Genomic DNA, 17,646 nt, shown 5'->3' on the forward strand with positions numbered 1-17,646 from the left:
TACATGAGTTCTTGAGAAAGGATGGCATAAAAGACAGAGTCCTGGATTGTGAATCAGAGGAAGCAGGCTCCAATTCCAGCTCTGTTGTTTATTACCTCTGTGAGTTTGGACAAGTCTCTTAATCTCTCTGAGTCTTGGTTTCCTGATCTGAGGAATGAGAGAGTTGGAATAGATTGCCTTTCCTTTCTAGTTCTAAAGCTATGATTTATTCCAGGTTGAAGGGCCTGCCTAGTCAGTTACCCAGGGTGCCCCCCATGTATGGATATTTTTTTTCCTGCAATGATTAAGTTTTTCTTTCAAAATATAGCCCAAAGGGCTATAAAGCTGTGCATACCTTTTGATCCAGCAATACCACTGCTAGGTCTATATCTGCAAGACATAAAAAGAGGGGGGAGGGACCTATTTGTACACAAATGTTTATAGCAGCTCTTTTTGCGGTGGCTAAGAATTGGGAATCAAAGGGATGCCCATCAACTGGGGAATAGCTGAACAAGTTGTGGTATATAAATGTGATGGAATATTATTGTGCCATAAGAAATGATAAGCAGGCAGACTTCATAAAAACCTGGAAAGACTTACATGAACTGATACATAACGAAGTGACCAGAACCAGGAGAAGGATGTACACAGTAACAGCAATATTGTTTGATGAAGAATTGTGAATCACTTAGCTATTCTCAGCAATTCAATGATTCAAGACAATCCCAAAGGACTCACGATGAAGCATACTGTTCACATCCAGAGGAAAAACTGATATTATTTGAATACAGACTGAAGCATGCTGTTTTTCACTTTCTTTCACTTTTTTCTTTTATTCAAGTCTTCTTGTACAAAATGACTAATGTGGAAAAGTTTTACATAATTGCACATGTATAACCTAAAAAAAAATCTTAGTCTAACCATCCACATAGGAAAAACCAAGCAAAAAAAAAAAGTTTGTCCTAGATTATGACGTGCAATTCAATGGTTTCCATTTAAAAAATGTCAAATACATATATTTACATACCTACATATAGTCCTACATATATCCTGATATACTATATATATGTATATACATAATGTCATGTATATGTTGTGTATATATTATGTATATGTTATGTATACATATATATTTATATAAATATATATACACATATAGGATAGGCATTGCAGATGGTCAGATTAGCTGGGCCTAGAATTGAATAGGAGGAGAGCAGTTTGGGTGATATTTTGAAAACTGCCCAGCATCTTCAGCAGCCCCAAGCAATTTCCAAAGCCCATCTTTTTAAGCCCTGGATGCTATATGGCTACAATTTATGGGAACTTGTGGTTTTCCAATAAGCAAAATCGCAGGTGAACTAAAGAACAAAAGAGACAAAAACAAGGAGGAGCATGCAGAGATGGGCAGCATGTTACCAAATATGATCTGCCTAGTAGAAGTTGCATAAAAGACCTTACGCATGACATGTATGACAGAAAAAGGAAGTAGGCAGGTGAGAGTGAGGAATAACAGAGAAACAGCCCAAGTTTTATCCTGGTATATGGTATACATAATACATATATATAAAAACCTAGGGGGAAACCTCCAGCATATTGGGCAGATCCTCAGTGGTGGATCTGTTACCAAAAGACATAGTGTGAAAAAGTTGTTATCTTCAATAGGGGAGGGAATACATATCTGAGAACTAAGTATGCAAAGTCTCTATTACTCAAAAAGGTGAGGACTGATATGTTATGATGAAGAGAGCTCTGGACTGGGAATCAGGTAGCCTAGGTTCTAGTCCCGGAGAATTTAGGCTCGTTATTTCCCCTCTTTGGGCCCTAGTTTCCTTCTCTGTAAAACGGAGTAGGGTGGGTTATCATCATCAACAAGAAGCATTTCTTCAGTGCATCTCATGTGCCAGGCACTGTGCTGAGCTCAAGAAATACAAAGAAAGGCAAAAACACAGCCCCTGACCTCAAAGAGTTCACTTTCTGATGGGAAGAGACAACATGCAAATAACTATACACATGCAAGATACAGATAGTGTAATTAGCACGTAATTTCAGAGAGAAGGAGCTTAGCAGTGGGGGCACCGCCTTTTGCAGAAAGTGGAATTTGAGCTGAATCTTGTAGGAAGCTAGGGAAGCCATGAGACAGACTTTGGCGTTGCTTTCAGCTCTGACATGACGTAACGTGACATAACATAACACAAAAGGTTAATGGATCGCCGGTGCTCCCTTAGGAATATATTTGAATTTTAGTAGGACTCAGATCCACCACCAAGATATACGGACTAAGAAAGTAAATCAGAGTGTTGGTAAGATCGGGAGGAGGCACCACTGTGCATGCCAGCTCTCTTCCCAGACCTTCGGCCCACGGACACAGCAGCTGATCAGGAGTGCGGCCCGAGATAGTGGCAGCTGTGGGAGTTCTGCGGAAGCCCCGGTCCCTGGGTCTGCAGCCTCCAGACTCCACGAGGTGTCCTGTCTCTTTGGCTCCCCGAGAACCGCTATGCGCGTTGGAGGCGGGGGGTGGGAGGAAACCCGAGTCTTCCGATTGGGCGGTCATCGAAATCCTTCGTAGCCTCATTGGTTATTAGGGGAGTCGCCCTCAAACTTCGGCAGCTCCCAGACCTTAAATAGTTGTGCCGGTGGCTCTTTGCCTTAGAGCGCACGCTGCGCAGTCCCGAAATCCCTACACGCAGTTCAAAATTGGGGTCTGAGCTGGCGGCCCCGCGCCGAAGCCCCTCTAGGTGCGGTACTGCTGAGCTCCCCTCTCCGTCGACGAGGTCCCTTCCTCCTGGGGCCCCGCCCCCGGTAGCCGGGACGGCACGGCACTGAGAGGGTAGGGTCCGAAGCAGGACCAGACTCCCCCGTCCCCATGGCATTCGCCATGCTGCGCCCAGTGGCCGCCCACGTGCTGTACCCCGACCTCAGCCTGCTAAGTGAGGACGAGGAGAACCGCAGCGAGAGCGATGCTTCGGACCAGTCGTACGGCGGCTACGAAGGGTTGGAGCCGGCTCGGCGGCGGGCCGGGAGCGGGGCCGGGGGCGGTGGCGGCCGCCGAGCCGGGGCGGGTGGCGGCGTTGGAGGCGGCGTGGGGCCGGTGGTGGTGGTGAAGCAGAGACAAGCGGCTAACGCTCGGGAACGGGACCGGACCCAGAGTGTCAACACGGCCTTCACGGCGCTGCGCACGCTTATCCCCACCGAGCCTGTGGATCGCAAGCTGTCCAAGATCGAGACCTTGCGCCTGGCTTCCAGCTATATCTCTCACCTGGCCAACGTGTTGCTGCTGGGCGAAGGCTGCGACGACGGGCAGCCGTGTTTCCGCGCGGTCTGCGGACCCAAGGGCGAGCGCAGCGCATCGGGGAGCGGTGGTGGAGACACTCGACAGCAGCCGCGCACTATCTGTACCTTTTGCCTCAGTAATCAGCGCAAGGCGGTGAGTCCTGGAGGCCAGTGAGCGGGTGACTGGGAAGGGAGGCTCAGGCTGAATTTGTGGAGAGATTTCTCAGGCTCAGGGCCTTACCCACTGACGGATGTTGAAGGCAGGTCTCCCTCCCCACGGTTCTAAAAGCCAGAAATTCCGCCCGCTCTCAGCCTCCAGCCAAGGGCTGGAACCATAGGATGTCAGAGTTGGAAGAGGCCTGAGAGATCATTTAGTCTAACCCCCTCAGTCTTTCTCTGAAGAGAAGTGACTTGTCCAAAGTCTGTCTGAAGTCTCAGTCTCAGAGCTGAAATTAGATCGTAGGTCTCTTGACTCCCCAGTCCAATATTTCTTTTTTGCTTTTTTTTTTAAACTGGCATGTTGTTTTCCATTTCTAATGAGAGAGAGCTGGTGGCAAATGTGGGATTTGTTTCCCTGAGAAGTGGCACAGGCGGGAAATACAAACAGATTCCATGAGGGCTTGCTAAATTCCTTGATGACATATCCCCAAGGAGTTATTAAAAGGGAGCTTCAGAGGGTTGCATCCTATCTTTATGCTGTGAAGTTGACCGGAAGGGCAGCTGGACCCAGCCCTGACCTTCCTCGATATGCTACTCTTTCTTGCCTCTTGTCAAAGATAGAACAGGAAGCCAGTGGCAGAGCAGTGAGAGTAAAGAGATGGGACCAAAAGCACTTCCATATCTTCACCTCACCCAAATTTGTGAGCTTTGAGTCCCCAAGGAGAGAACAGCCTGGCCTTAAGGAGCCAAGATATTAGCTAGGCATGAGGTTTTCCCTTCACTTGTTCTAAGTGGAGAATGGGGGTGGGGGTGCAGTGTAGTAGATGGCCAGGAGACATAGTTAGCTTAATCAGTAAGCACAGGAATCCTACTGTCATGGGTTGAGAAGATTGTTGAATGTCATGTATTCACCCATTTTACATGAGGAGGCACTGAGGTGAGTGGGGAGTAGTGCTTGCATCTTCTGATTCTTAGAGTTCTTTCCTCCTCATGCAATAGTGCCTGAATGAGTTCTCATTGCATGATTAGGATATAAGATATGTAAAAAGATAAACCTACAAAATCCACCTCCAATTCCCAGCCTTAAAAAAAACAGTGCAGAAAACTTGCCCTATCTGAGAAAAATTTCAGTAACCATAACTTCTATTATAATGTGAGAAAGTCCCTAGCCCAGAAGAGGAAAAATGTTTTCTCTATCAAATAGCTAGTTAGTGGCAAAGCTAGAACCTTAAAAAGGCAGGATTAATTCTCTCCTTTAGGAAACATGGGAGTGCTGGGTAGTTATAGGACTAGACTCAGAGATTCCCTGTGCCACCTTAATTTGAGAATAAAAATTAAAACATAAAAATAAAAATTACAACTCCTATCTCTGTGGCACTTTAAAGTTTCCAAGTCACTTTCCTTACAGAAGTTCTTCCAAGTAGGGAGTTTGAGGTTTTGGTCCCTGTTTTATAGAACAAGAAAAGGAAGCTCAGATAGGCAAGTGAAGCGACTTTTCCATGGCCATAAGGTTAGTAAAAGGTAGAGCTAGAATCTGAACCCAGATCTTCTGATTCCAAGTCTAGTGGTCTATGTGCTCTGCAGTAAGGGTTGTTAGACTCTTCAGCTCCTCCAACTGTGGGCTCCTGTAATGATACCTGCTAGGCTTTCTACCTCCTCTACCTAATTCCTGATCTCTCTCTCCCAGTTCTCATTTACTAAAATAAGAGGAGAGGGTCTCTCTAGTGCCCTACTGGTTCCCCCTCCTCCAGATGTGTTCTTTGACCCTCCTGAACATCCCCCTCCCCACACACACACATACACACACACACTCAGTGAGGTTCTAGTGACTGGGATATTTTCCCAGGGAGGGAATAAGAGTTTAGTCAGCATAGCTGTTTCTCTAGGCAATGGTTCTACTACTCTGCCTTGTCAAGGTGAGACATCACTTTAACCTGAAAGGTGTCCTAATAAGTAATAATTCAATGTAATGGGAAAAAAATCAGAGAACTTGGGTTCAAATCTTGGCTCTGCTCTTTTCCTGAGTGACTTTGGTGAACTCATTTTCTGAAGTCACATTTGGTGAAGTCATGTCCTGAGCTTTAGTTTCTTTATCTATAAAATGCAGCCAGGTGGGTGGGTGGGAGCATGTGATTAAATTCTAAGTTCCTTGTAACTCCCAAATCCCATAAAGTACATTTGAGGACACTGGGTTCTTTTTCAGTTCTGCTTGGTGTTCTAGCAAATACATTCCCCTTGGACCCTCTTCAACCAATCTTTAAGAGTGACAAACTGTAGTCAGAAGCAAGGAAGAGAAAACCCAGGTCAGTGGTACCTTTAGCCCCCCAGTCTTCTGAGCCACCTGTATTCTCCTAGCTGGTTGCTCAGTGATTTATACGGCCACTCCATGCTCTCTCCATGAAGTAGCACTAGTCATGGATGGGTAATTCACTCCTTTTCCTGGAAGAGAAAGAAGGGGGAATTTTACTTAAATTAGTAGTTTCTTTCTGGACCTACTTTGTTTACCTCTCCCCAGTAGTAGGCCTGGTTCTTCCAGCAGCATAAAGTTCCTTCTTTTACAAAGCCATGAAGGGATAGTCAGATAATTTGAATAATTTGATTTAGAACTGAAAGAGAACAATCAGTTCCTCCAACTCTCTCTTATTTAACAAAGAAGAGAGTAAGGCCTTTGGGTAGGGGAGGGGAAAGTGACTTGCTTGAGGTAATACTTTAAGGCCTGGGCAGAGCTGAGATTGTGTTAGAAAGACAAGTATGTCAAAGATTACATGCTAATAAAGTGTGAGCTATTAATGTTTTAAAAGTGCTTTCCTCACAATAATCCTGTGGTACAAAGATTTATCTCCATTTTACAGATGAGGAACTGAGGCTCAGAAATGAAGAGATTTGCTCAAGCTCTTATAAACACTGGGCTGCTACATGCCACAGTGCATAGAGAGTCAGGCCTGAAGTCATAAAGGCTCATCTTTCTGAGTTCAAATCTAGCCTCAGACACTTACTAGCTGTGTTACTTTGGGCAAGTCAGTTAACCCTACTTGCCTCAGCTTCTTCATCTGTCAAGTGAACTACAGAAGGAAATGGCAAACCACTCCACGTATCTTTGCCAATAAAACCACAAACAGGGTCACAAAGAGTAAGACACAACTGAAAAAATGACTGAACAAACATACAACCATTGAGTTTCAGGTCCAGCATTCAAACCCAGCTTTCTTCTGACTCCAAGTTCATTGTTACAGTCTTAGGATCATAGATTGAGAGCCAGATGAGACCCCACAGGCCATTTTGTCCCCTTAGTCAGTTTACAGATGAAGAAACCAAGGCTCAGAGAGATTAAGTGACTTGCCCAGGGTCACACAGAGAGTACTTATCAGAGCTAAAATCTGAACTCCTGTATTCAGGGCTCTATGTAGCATTAGATTGTGCTACCCTCCAGTCCTAACCCTGCCAGGCTGCCAATGGGGCTGAATCCTGGAAGAAACCCACAGGAGAATCCTGCTGAGTGCTCATAGGTTCTCTAGGACTGTCCTGGTTTGTGGCTGAATTTCAGGTAACATCTGTTGTCAGCCCCAATATGCAATAAATATTATTCCACAGAAACCTGTGCCTGGAACCAGGGGGATAGTTTTGGATACGGCATAATCCTGGCTCTTATGACACTCAGTCATAAGATAAGTTAAGGCATTATTTATTTATTCAATAAGCCAGGTGCTCTGTTAGTCAGGAGATGCTAGTCAGAGAATAGAGATGCAAACTTGAGCTAAGTCACAATCCCTGCCCTCATAGAGCTTATACTCCCATTCCAGATCATCAATGCCAAGATTAATTGTAAGGGTCAGAAAGCCCTCGATACTACTAGTAGAAGTTGGCCCTATAAGGAACCATGGAATCCGGATGAGTCTTTGACTCAAACCCTCAGCTTCAGAAACTTGCTCCCTCCTTCTCCTATATTCCTTGGGATTTGTCTGAAAGACCAGAGCATCTTAAGGGCAGAAGCCCATCCAAATTTGGCTTTAGAAGCCACTTTCCCATCCCTGCTGATTCCTCCAGGGAGTAGCTGGGGAAGGGGGTGGAGGGATTCTGCTGCGTTGTGACTCTAAGACTCAGATGAGAGGAAACAGAGCATGGTCCAGGGGATCTGGAAGCAGGAGGGTACAGCAGCCCTTTTCTCAATTCCCTCTACTAGGCTACCAAATTGATGTCATTTGGAGGAAGGGCTTGAGGGAGCCAGGACAGAGCTTCACCCAGAGGTTATAATGGAAAATGAAGAAGCAGCTCTGACTAAGAACCTGCTGTGTGCTTAAACCCAGGTGCTGCCAGAGAGACACCAAATAGCCAGTTTCCATTTCTATGGCACTTTAGGATTATCCCCATTTCAAGGGGGGAGGAAACCGAGGCTCTAAAAAAAGAAAATGACTTGCCCAAGGCCACACAGGTAGTAAATATCAAAGCTAGGGCTGGAACGCAAGTTTTCTGACTCACGCCATTTTCCCTCCATAAAGTCTCCCTACTTAGGGTTACACTACACACATAGATTAAGACAAATAAAGTATATGTGTGTGTATGTTTGTGTGTGTACATACACGCACACACAACACATGCAAAGAATGTGTATACAAATGGCATTTATGTAGCACCTTGTAGTTTACAAATTTCTCTACATTGTGTCTCTGGTCCCTTAGAGACCCTCGTGAGGCATCCTCACTTCCCACACCTAGTAAATGGCAGAGAATTCAAGCCTCTGAATCAGGTGCACACAGAGACCCACACTCCCTGTGGTGTCATCAAAATCACAAAGCCAATAGCAATAGAGAAAAGGGTAGATTCATTATTTGGAATCTAGGAAGACTTCTTGGAGATGGTGAATTTTGAACTGGGCTTTGAAGGAACGGGAGAATACAGGACATTGTTCTGGTCATTCATTTCTAACCATGCTCTCGCTAGGCAGCTCAGATCCTAACCACAAAATACCAACCCAAACTGTCCAGTGGGGATGAGGGACCTTGGGAAAATGAGGGCCTCAAGGGAAGGGAAGAAGGTGAGATTGTCCCAGGCTGCCCTCTTTTGAGTCACCCTTGAGTACCTGCCCCCAATAGTTGACTGCCTACCTGTGAGGCCCTCTGTCTTGTCCCTCCTCCTTCTTACATCCCCATCCCCCAACAGGGTCTGCTTGGGGAAGCTCCAAAGTTCACATCTAGGACTAACTGCTGCCTCTGCCCCCAAAATAGACTTGCCTGTGAAGAGACATGTTGTTCCAAGGCCGTGAAGAGGCATCAGAAAGTCCCAGCCTACTCTGGATGTCCTTGCCTTGCCCTGAGACTGATGAGGAAGAGGCAGTGTGGTATAGTGGGACCACTCCCTGTAGAGTCAAAGGGCCTGGGTTCTGAACCCACCTCCAGTTATTTCTCTCTTCTGGGCCCCAATTTCTTCTGTAAAATAAGGGCAATCAAAGATCTTTTCCATATTCCCCATCTTACCTTCCTACCAACCCAGTTCAAGGCACCACAGAGCCTAAGAATCTAGAGACCTGACTTTGAGCCCATGTATCCTTGGCCAAGTCACTTTATTGCTCTATCTCCCTCTGTTTCCTTATCTAGAAAATGAGGGCATTATCCTAGATCAGAGGTCCTTAACCTTTTTTTGTATGATGGACCCCTTTGACAGTCTGGTGAAACCTATAGACTCTCAAAAAATTTTTAAATGTAAAAAATAAATTTATAGTGAATTTATGACTATATATACTTATATATGGTATAATAGATATATATATATATATATATATATATATTTGTAATGTATTATTCTAGTGAAATACAACTATCAAAAAACATTTTTTAAACAAGTTCATGGACCTCAAGTTAAGAATTCCTGCCCTCAGGGGGCAGGTAGGTGGCACAGTGGATGAGAACTCCAGCCTTGGAGTTAGCAGGACCTGAGTTCAAGTGTGACCTCAGATACTTGACACTAGCTGTGTGACCCTGTGCAAGTCACTTAACCCCCATTGACTAAGCAAAAAAAAAAAAAAGAATTCCTACCCTCAATGATTTCTAATCTGTTTTTCAGCTCTGACATTGTATATCTGTGACTTTGCGTGACAGGACACTGTCAAGGAGGATGGACTAGCAAAGGGCACTGTGATATAGTAAAAGTATGGGAGAATCTGGAGCTTGGCCTAATTCTCTTTTTAATTTTGTGTGTCCTTAGACAAGTCATTTAATTTCTCTAGACCTCAGTTTCCTCATCTATGAAATGGAGATGACACCAGTCCTGTATTCCCTGTACTGGTATCACTGTTGTTAAGACTAGTACAGCAGCCTCTAGATCCATTGAGAATTTAAGCTTTGGTTACAGGGCACATAAAAGTCTGAGAGAAAAATACCCTAAGGTGGTGAAATGATTTATCCAAGGCAAAGTCAAAATTCTAACCCACGTTTTCTGACTCAGTGCTTGGATGCCAAACGTCAAGGATACAGAGATCTGTCCTGGGCATTCTGGCTCTAGTGGGACACGCATCCCTGTACCCTGACTACATATGATCAACAATTTAAGGGGATCAAAGAGAAATAAATCTGGAAGGAGCTTCCAGCCTAAAGGATAAAGGGAAAACCCAAGGTCTCACAGGTAGTAAGCATCAGAGGCAGGATTTCAACCAATTCCTCTAACTCCCAATTAGGAATTCTTTCCTTTGTACAACTCTGGATCCCTAGTCCAACCCCCTTCATTTTACAGATGATAAAAATAAGGCCCAGAGAGAGAGAGAGAGAGAGAGAGAGAGAGAGAGAGAGGAAATGACTTTCCCAATGTCACACAGTAAGTCAGGAAGAGAGCCTCAGCTTGAACCCAGGTTTGATAATAAATCCTGTGTTCTATCCACTATTCCACAATGACTTTATTTGGGTCAAATCCATTGGGCACCTTGGGGCAGATAGACTCTTGTGCCCCTGGGGTGGGGTTTCAAGCTAGCTAATAATCATCTAAGGCTTCCTTTCTTCTTCCTCTCCCCTTACCCATGTTGTTCTATCACAGGGCAGTCGACGGGACTTTGGAGGCAGCTGTCTGAAGGCAAGAGGGGCAGCCCCACTTCGGGTGCCAAGGAGATGATCCTGGAGTCCCCTCCCTGAAGTGTTCATTCCACATGGTGGTCCCAGATTCCTGGAGAGAGGGTCGAAGGACAGAGCGGGGAGGAAAGGAGCCTCGCTGGCCTGTGCTGGCCAGACCAGGAGGAGACTAAGGGTCCCAGAGCTATGCTACCTGTGCAGGCTAAGAGACTGGGTGGGAATGTTAGTGCTTGGGCTGGGGGGTAGGCTGGATCTCCTCTCTGACGGTCTCAAGGCTCTGGCCTAACTCCCAGAGAGTCCTAACTACACCAGTCCTCACTGGTCAGAGACAATGCAGAACTCTAAGAATTAAGTCTATTGGGGTGTGGGGGGTGCATATGTAGGTCAGAGTGTGTGTGTGTGTGTGTGTGTGTGTGTGTGTGTGTGTGTGTGTGATGGGAAATGTTTATGGAATATCTAGGCATGTGTGTTCAGGTTTGAAATAAAAGTTATTTTTGATCTTCTGGCCTGTGTCCTATTCCCAGGTCAGGAGAGGAGGTCCTTGCAGACTTACCACCTGCTGGTTAAGGGCTCAGCTAGCCTTCTAAGAACCAACTAGAACTCACAAACTAGAGAAAACCTAGAATCATTTAACAGAAAAAAGGAAACTGAGGCTCAGATGGCAAATGGAATTTGTCACCCTGTAAGGAAGGAGTAAGAGCTACCATGGCCCTATAGGGAGGTACCCGCTGGCTTTCCCTCTGGCTCCATCTGAGACCAAGGGCTTGGATCTAATGAACTAGATGAAAGATGCTCCCGTCAGAATAGTAAAGGAGTTAAGAATACAAACAGAGAAGGGGAAAAGCTATAGAAGTATAGACTGTCAGAACTAGAAGGAACCTTAGAGACCATCTAGTCCAGGAGTGGGGTACCTACAGCCTCCAGGCCACATGTGGCCTTCTAGGTCCTTGGGTGTGGCCTTCTGACTGAGTCCAAATTTTACAGAACAAATCCTTTTATTAAGGTGAGGCCACATGTGCCCTCGAGGCCGCAGGTCCCCCATCCCTGATCTAATCCAGTCGCCTCATCCTACAGAGAAGGAAGCAAGCTCAGAGAGGAGGAACCAATTACTCAAGGTCCGAGGTCAAGTTAATGGTGCTCTTTATACCAGGCATTTGCCACACTGGCTGAGGGGCCTGATTTCTCAGCATGGGGAAAAGTTAAATTGAGGAGTAATTGAGGGGTACCCTTTCAAATAGGGGCTAATATGTCCTGATACTTTGGCTCAGATTTGCTCTGAAATTTGGGAGCTGTTATCTAAAATCTGTGGGCCTCATTTCCTACTTGTTCTAGGGGGAATTGCCTTTCATATGTCCTAGCCTGGCCAGGTCCTCAGCCCTCAGCTAATTATGAAAGTACATTGCCCTCCAAATTCTTTATTCTATCTAATTAGGCCCATTAAAATAAAAAAAAATGTTTGGAGAGAAAACTTTCTGGGCCTAGAGTTATAAATCAATATGCTGTGTGACTTCAGGAAAATTGCTTGTCTTCTCTGAGCCTTCATTTTCCCATACCCAAAGTAAAGATAGGTTGTTTTGGTTAATTTAAACAAGCCCTTCCAAGTTCTAAAGTGTTAAGAGTTTCTTTAAAAATTCATAATCTCCCCTACCCCCACCTCCACTCCCCTAACATTGGAAGAGGCTCTGCCTGAGGCTGGGAATTATCGGGGTCAGGCCCCAGTTCACATGACTGGAACAGGCACAGCTGTGGACCAGGCACCTCTGGGAGCTGTTTTCCCAACCCCACTGTTCTTCCTTGTACAGCAGGGGCCCCCCTCTCCAGCCTCTAGGAGTGGCCAGCATTGTCCTGCTTGGGTTGGGAGCCTGAGTAGAGATGTCCCTGCCTGAGCAGGAAGTGAAACAGGAATTGGGGGGATGGGGAACCCAGGTGAGAAAAAGGGACATCAGAACCCCATGGCATGATGAAATTAAAATAATCAGCTCAGCCTCTTTCACTTTTCCCCCCAACCCCCATCACTGAGGGAGGGATAAGAATTTCAGATTGATCTCTATCCAAACCAAACCTCAACTCCCCACTAAGGTCCAGCCCTGAGAACTAGGCATCTTGTTTGAGATGGGGGTCTAGCCTCTCCAACTCTATTCCATACTCCAGCTGTGATTTATGTTACCTTGACCTCAGCACAGCTGGTGCTCCAATGGGCCTGGCTGGCCAAGGTGGCGGGGAAGTAGCCTTTGGTTCTCAGCGTATCTAATCTGTACCAGACCTGCTTAATTCTCTACAACCTCTGAGGACACTGAGGGGCCCTGGGACCCGGGCTCCCAGGAGACTAGGGTTGTAAGGCAGAGGGGTAGGGCCTGGAAACATAGGCACAGGCCAAGACTGAGGAAGGAGGGAGGTAGTGGGGAGAGGGTGGGAACTGACTATGAGTTGGGCTTCTGGACAGTTTGGGAGAATGGAGAGGGGGGCTAGGGATAGAGGCCAATGGCATCTCTTGGGACCTGGTATTGGCTGGGATACATATTCTTATCCTAGAAAACTGGGAGGCAATAGAGAACTGGATTTAGAGTCAGACAACTTGAATTTGAATCTGACTCTGTAACTTATTATGTGACCTTGGGCAAGTTACTTAACAGGATCATAGGTTCATCCATTTAGAATTGGAAGAAATCTCAGAAATTTTCTAGTTCAACTCCCTCATTTTACAGATGAGGAAACAAGCCCAAATTCTTGTCACACAGGTGTTAAATAGCAGTCCTGGGATTTGAACCTGCCCCTCTCACACCAAATTCAGCCTTCTTTCCACTGTGATACATTGCCTCCATTTTCTCTGGGCCTCCATTTCTTCACTTGGAATATGAGGGGTTAGAGCAGATGCTCTCCAAGGTGCCTCCTAGCCCTCAATAAAATGAACAAAAGTTCCTGAAGCTAGGGGCAGAAATGATGTCCCCGGGTCCACATAGGCACTTTGTTCCCCTTTCTTTGATGTGTCAATAAATGTTAGAACTCTTCGATTGAAATATAGAATGACAACTGGAAGCACCTTGGAAATCATCCAGGCCAGCCTTCTTGTTTTAATGATTTTTTTTTCTGTTTTTAAATCCTTCAATTTTGTTTTTAATGTTTTATTGATTTTGATTTTTATGTCACATTCCTTTCTGAATATAACCCTTCTACCTCCTCTACCTAACAAACTTCTCTTGTGCCAAATATTTTTAAAAGTTGAGAAAAATCAACTGATGCATGGACTGACTTTGACAGCATATGCAATATTGCATGCCTACAGTCTCCCTCATACTCCCCACCCTACCCCACCTCCCCCAGGGAAAAGAGGGAGATACATTTTCTCATTTTTTCTCTGAGAAAACATATCTACCTCTTTTCACTGGCATCAAGTTTGGTCATTGTAATTACACAGAGTTCAGTTTTGTTTTATTCTTTCCATTTACATTTTTGTAGTCGTAGGGTATGCATTTTCCTTATGCCTACTTTACCTTACAATAATTCTTATGTCTTCCAATGCTGCTCTGAATTCTTTCTGTTCTTTGCTTCTTACAGTGTAATAATATTCTCTTACATTCACAGATCACAATTTGTTCAGCCGTTCTCCAAATGAAGGGCCAATCTCCTCATTTTGCAATTAGAGAAATTGAGGCTTAAGAGAGGGAATGACTTACCCAAAGTCACAGAGATAGACATATCAGATCTTCATATCTAAGCTCATGTCTTTTGATTCCCAAGTCCAAGGCCCTTTCCCCTACAAAATCCTGGGAAGGTAGGGTTAACCAAGTAGCAGAGAAGCAACAATAGCTATCTATCTCTTTCCAGTTGAACTCAATGTGTCATTCATTCAACACACCTCTATTAATGTTTTTGGTCCAGGGGTGGAAAGAAGAGAAGTAAATAAGATCTAATCTCTGATCTCCAGGAGCTTATTAATGGCCCTGATGCTTCTCCCTGAGATGCAATCATTTCAAGAGATATCCTTCTCCTCCTCCTACAGTGTTTTTGTTATCTTCACTCTTCCCTTCCCCCATTCTCTGTAAGGCAGGAGGCTTCATCTTTGCCAAGTATTATGAACATGTAGTAGCCTCTCCAATCTGCATAGCCAAATCTTTACTTACAGCCACACATGTGGACATATGTACATGTATAGATATGTACTTGTCCATATGCAGACACACATGCATATACCAAACATGCAAACAACTTCACCACTGCGAGAGACCCTAGATACTATTTTATTAGCCCACCTCCATTTCCAAAGAATGAAACAGCCTCAGAGAGGGGAAAGGACTTGCCAGAGGACAGAGTATTGAATAGCAGAGACAGGACCCAAACCCATAACTCCTGACTCCCAATCCAGAGCACAGAAAGTCAGAGCTAGAAGGTACCTTAGAATATGGACATCTATTAGAATTGGCTGGGGCCTTAGCATATAGAATGTCAGCAGGAAGGGACCTTAGACCATAGGATGACAGGGCTAGAAGGGAACTTAGTGACCATTTAGTCCCATCTCTTTATTTTAGCAATGGGAAAGCAGGCCCAGGAATGGGAAGTGATCCATCCATGGGCACAGAATGAATTACAAATAACTTAGAAATATAGCTATTGGTAGTGACTGGTTCACTGTTGGAACTCAGTAAATGTTTAGAATTGAGTCCTTGGCTGGACTGGGATCATTTAGGCACAGAAACTGCAGGGGGGGGGGGGTGGCCCAGCCCAGCTGCCCCAGGTTAAGTGGGAAAGTGCTGACCAGCCACAGAACTTCGTGGGAATATCTGCTCCCATCACACCCCTCCCCCAGCCTCAGTCCCAGCTGGCCAGCCCCTTCCCAGTCACTAAGGGATTCCCAATGACCCAAGAGCCACAGGGCACCCAGCAGCCCCAGGGTTAAAGAGAAGCCCAGTGTTTACAGTGGTAACGGGTCTGTGTGTAGTCTCTTGCCTCCCAACAGCCATCTCAGCTGTCCGGCAGTCTGGCTGTGTCCTCCCCTCCCCCCATCACTGTTTGGAACACCAACTTCCCATCTTCATGTGTCTCCGTTCCTGGGCTGGGGCCCTTTTCCCTGCTTCTTTTTCTTTCCATCAACCCCAACTTTATCCTCAGACACCCTCAAAATAGCCTTTGATTTCCGTCCTTCTGTCCATTGTGTCCCGTATTCCCACTGCCTCTCCCTGCTGGGCTCTGACCTTCCTGAGCTTCCCCCTTTCCCTCAAGCTCTACTCTCAAACAACCTCATTGTGGCCCTCAGATATTTGTCCTACTGCCGTCTCTCCTTCTGTCTTCCCTGGCTTTCCTGCCACAGCTAGGGCCCTTCTCCCTCCTACCCCTCCCCCTGCCCAGGCCTACTCTCTGAAATGTTCAGCCACTGTCCTCTCCCCACCCCCACCCCCTGCCCCTGGGCCTCCCCAACCTAAACTGGGGCTGGGGCCTTCCTCTCCTCCCTTTCCCCCCAACTCAGCTCCCAGACACCCTCATCATGGCCCTGGGCTGCTTTCTCTGAGACAGGAAGGTGTCCCCAAGTCTCAGGAAGGAAAAACACTCAGCATTGAACCCACCAAGACTGTCTCTGCGGGGCCTAGGCTGGCCCTGCTCCAGGTCTGACATCACCTGGGAACTGGACCGGCCACAGCTGTGCTAGGCTTGTGCTGGAAGAAGAGGAGGGGGTGGGTGTTCTCTTTCTTTAAGAAGGAAAAAAACAGCCCTTTTCTAGCCTGATGTCTGAAAATGTGCTTTTTATAGTAGGATTTGGGTTGGGGGGTGTTTTTTTCCTCATTTTCCTCCTGGTCTTCCTGACTTCCTTCCCAAACATTTCAGCCTTGGAATTGGCTCTAGTCCTCCAGGATTCTGGGCTGGAAACCTGCTGGCCTGGCTGGTGTGTTAGGCCCTCCTCTGCATCTGAAGAAGAATTTTTTATTTGTAAAAATGAAAGTTTTGTTTCAGTCCAAGGATGGGAGGCAGCAGGGTGTGGTGGAGAGATCCCAGGGCTGGGAGTGAGGAGATGTGAGTTACAGGCCTCATTGCCCAAGTAATTCAACGTGTAATTTTGGGAAAGTCATTGAATTTCTCTGATCCTCTTTCTTCCTCTATAAATAAGGAATTTGGAGTAAATCAAGGGTTCTCAACCTGATGTCCATTAACTTTTAAAAAATATTTTGATAACTATTTCAAGATAATTGGTTTCCTTTGTAATCTCATGGGCTTTGTTTTATGAATTTAAATATAACATTTTGAGAAGGGGTCCATAGGCTAGTGTTCACCAGGTAACTAAAGGAGCCCACAACACAAAATAGGTTAAGAATCCTTTGTACCAGAGCTGACTTTCTGTGTTTTATGTCTCATGACCCTTTTGACTCTAACGTCCTCTGTTTGAAGGCCTCTGATACCTCAGACATTCTATGGTCTATCTTCTAAAATCTCTTCTAGGTCCAGTGAGTCTATATACCCAAGGTTTTTCAATTCTAAAGCCCTTTCCAGCTCTAACATTCTGTGTTCTCAGGTCCCATTCTATGGACTTAGAATGGGGCAGGCCTTTCTAAGGCCAATGTGGCCAAATGAACAAGGAAAGAAAACCTGCTTCCTGCCCTGTGGGAGTCTGTGGCCTAGTTGGTGAGATAGGGCATATCTCCAGAAAAGAAATTCAATCCATTTTCTAAGCAATGGGCTTATGAGCCATCCCCAAAAAGTGAAAATAGATCAGAGACCATCAGTTGGTGTGCATGCCTAAGGGCATCACTACCAGTAGTGAAGATGTCTCTAGGGGATGGGAATAAATCATATTTTGCACCTGGGGGGGTGGGGTTGCATTGTTATTTTGTTGTATGAAATCACCATAACTCAACTTCCTAGAAATGGAAAAGATATCCCCTCAGGACAGCCTGAAGGACGTAGCAAATCCAGCCCTCCAAAAGTCCTCCCCTCTTCCCTTTAGGGTCACAGTTTTAGAGCTGGAAGGGATTTTAGAGGTCATTTAGTCCTACCTTCTCATTTTGCAGATGAGGAAACTGAGGTCCATAGATGTAATGATTTGCCCAAGGCCACAAGGTAGTAAGTGAAACAAGTTAGATTTGAATTTATATCCCATGCCTCCCAGGTCCCATGACTCCAACTTAAGTACTCTATCCATTTCACTGTGATGCCCTCTGGGAAATGGAGGTCTTTTGTTATTATTTTGTAGATTAGTTGT

At 45.5% G+C, this 17,646-nt stretch overlaps 1 protein-coding gene across 1 annotated transcript; it reads left to right on the forward strand.

Moving 5' to 3' along the window:
• Positions 1-2,578: 2,578 nt before the first annotated feature.
• TCF15 (transcription factor 15) lies at positions 2,579-10,958 on the forward strand. Its single transcript, XM_020990818.2, has 2 exons — positions 2,579-3,403; positions 10,429-10,958. The coding sequence occupies exons 1-2, from the start codon at positions 2,843-2,845 to the stop codon at positions 10,501-10,503; spliced, it is 636 nt and encodes a 211-aa protein (XP_020846477.1). The 5' UTR covers positions 2,579-2,842; the 3' UTR covers positions 10,504-10,958.
• The last annotated feature ends 6,688 nt before the right edge of the window (positions 10,959-17,646 follow it).

The sequence above is a fragment of the Phascolarctos cinereus genome, unplaced genomic scaffold, assembly GCF_003287225.1.
Source record: "Phascolarctos cinereus isolate Bilbo 61053 unplaced genomic scaffold, phaCin_HiC Scaffold_2;HRSCAF=192, whole genome shotgun sequence".
NCBI classification, from domain to species: Eukaryota; Metazoa; Chordata; class Mammalia; order Diprotodontia; family Phascolarctidae; genus Phascolarctos; species Phascolarctos cinereus.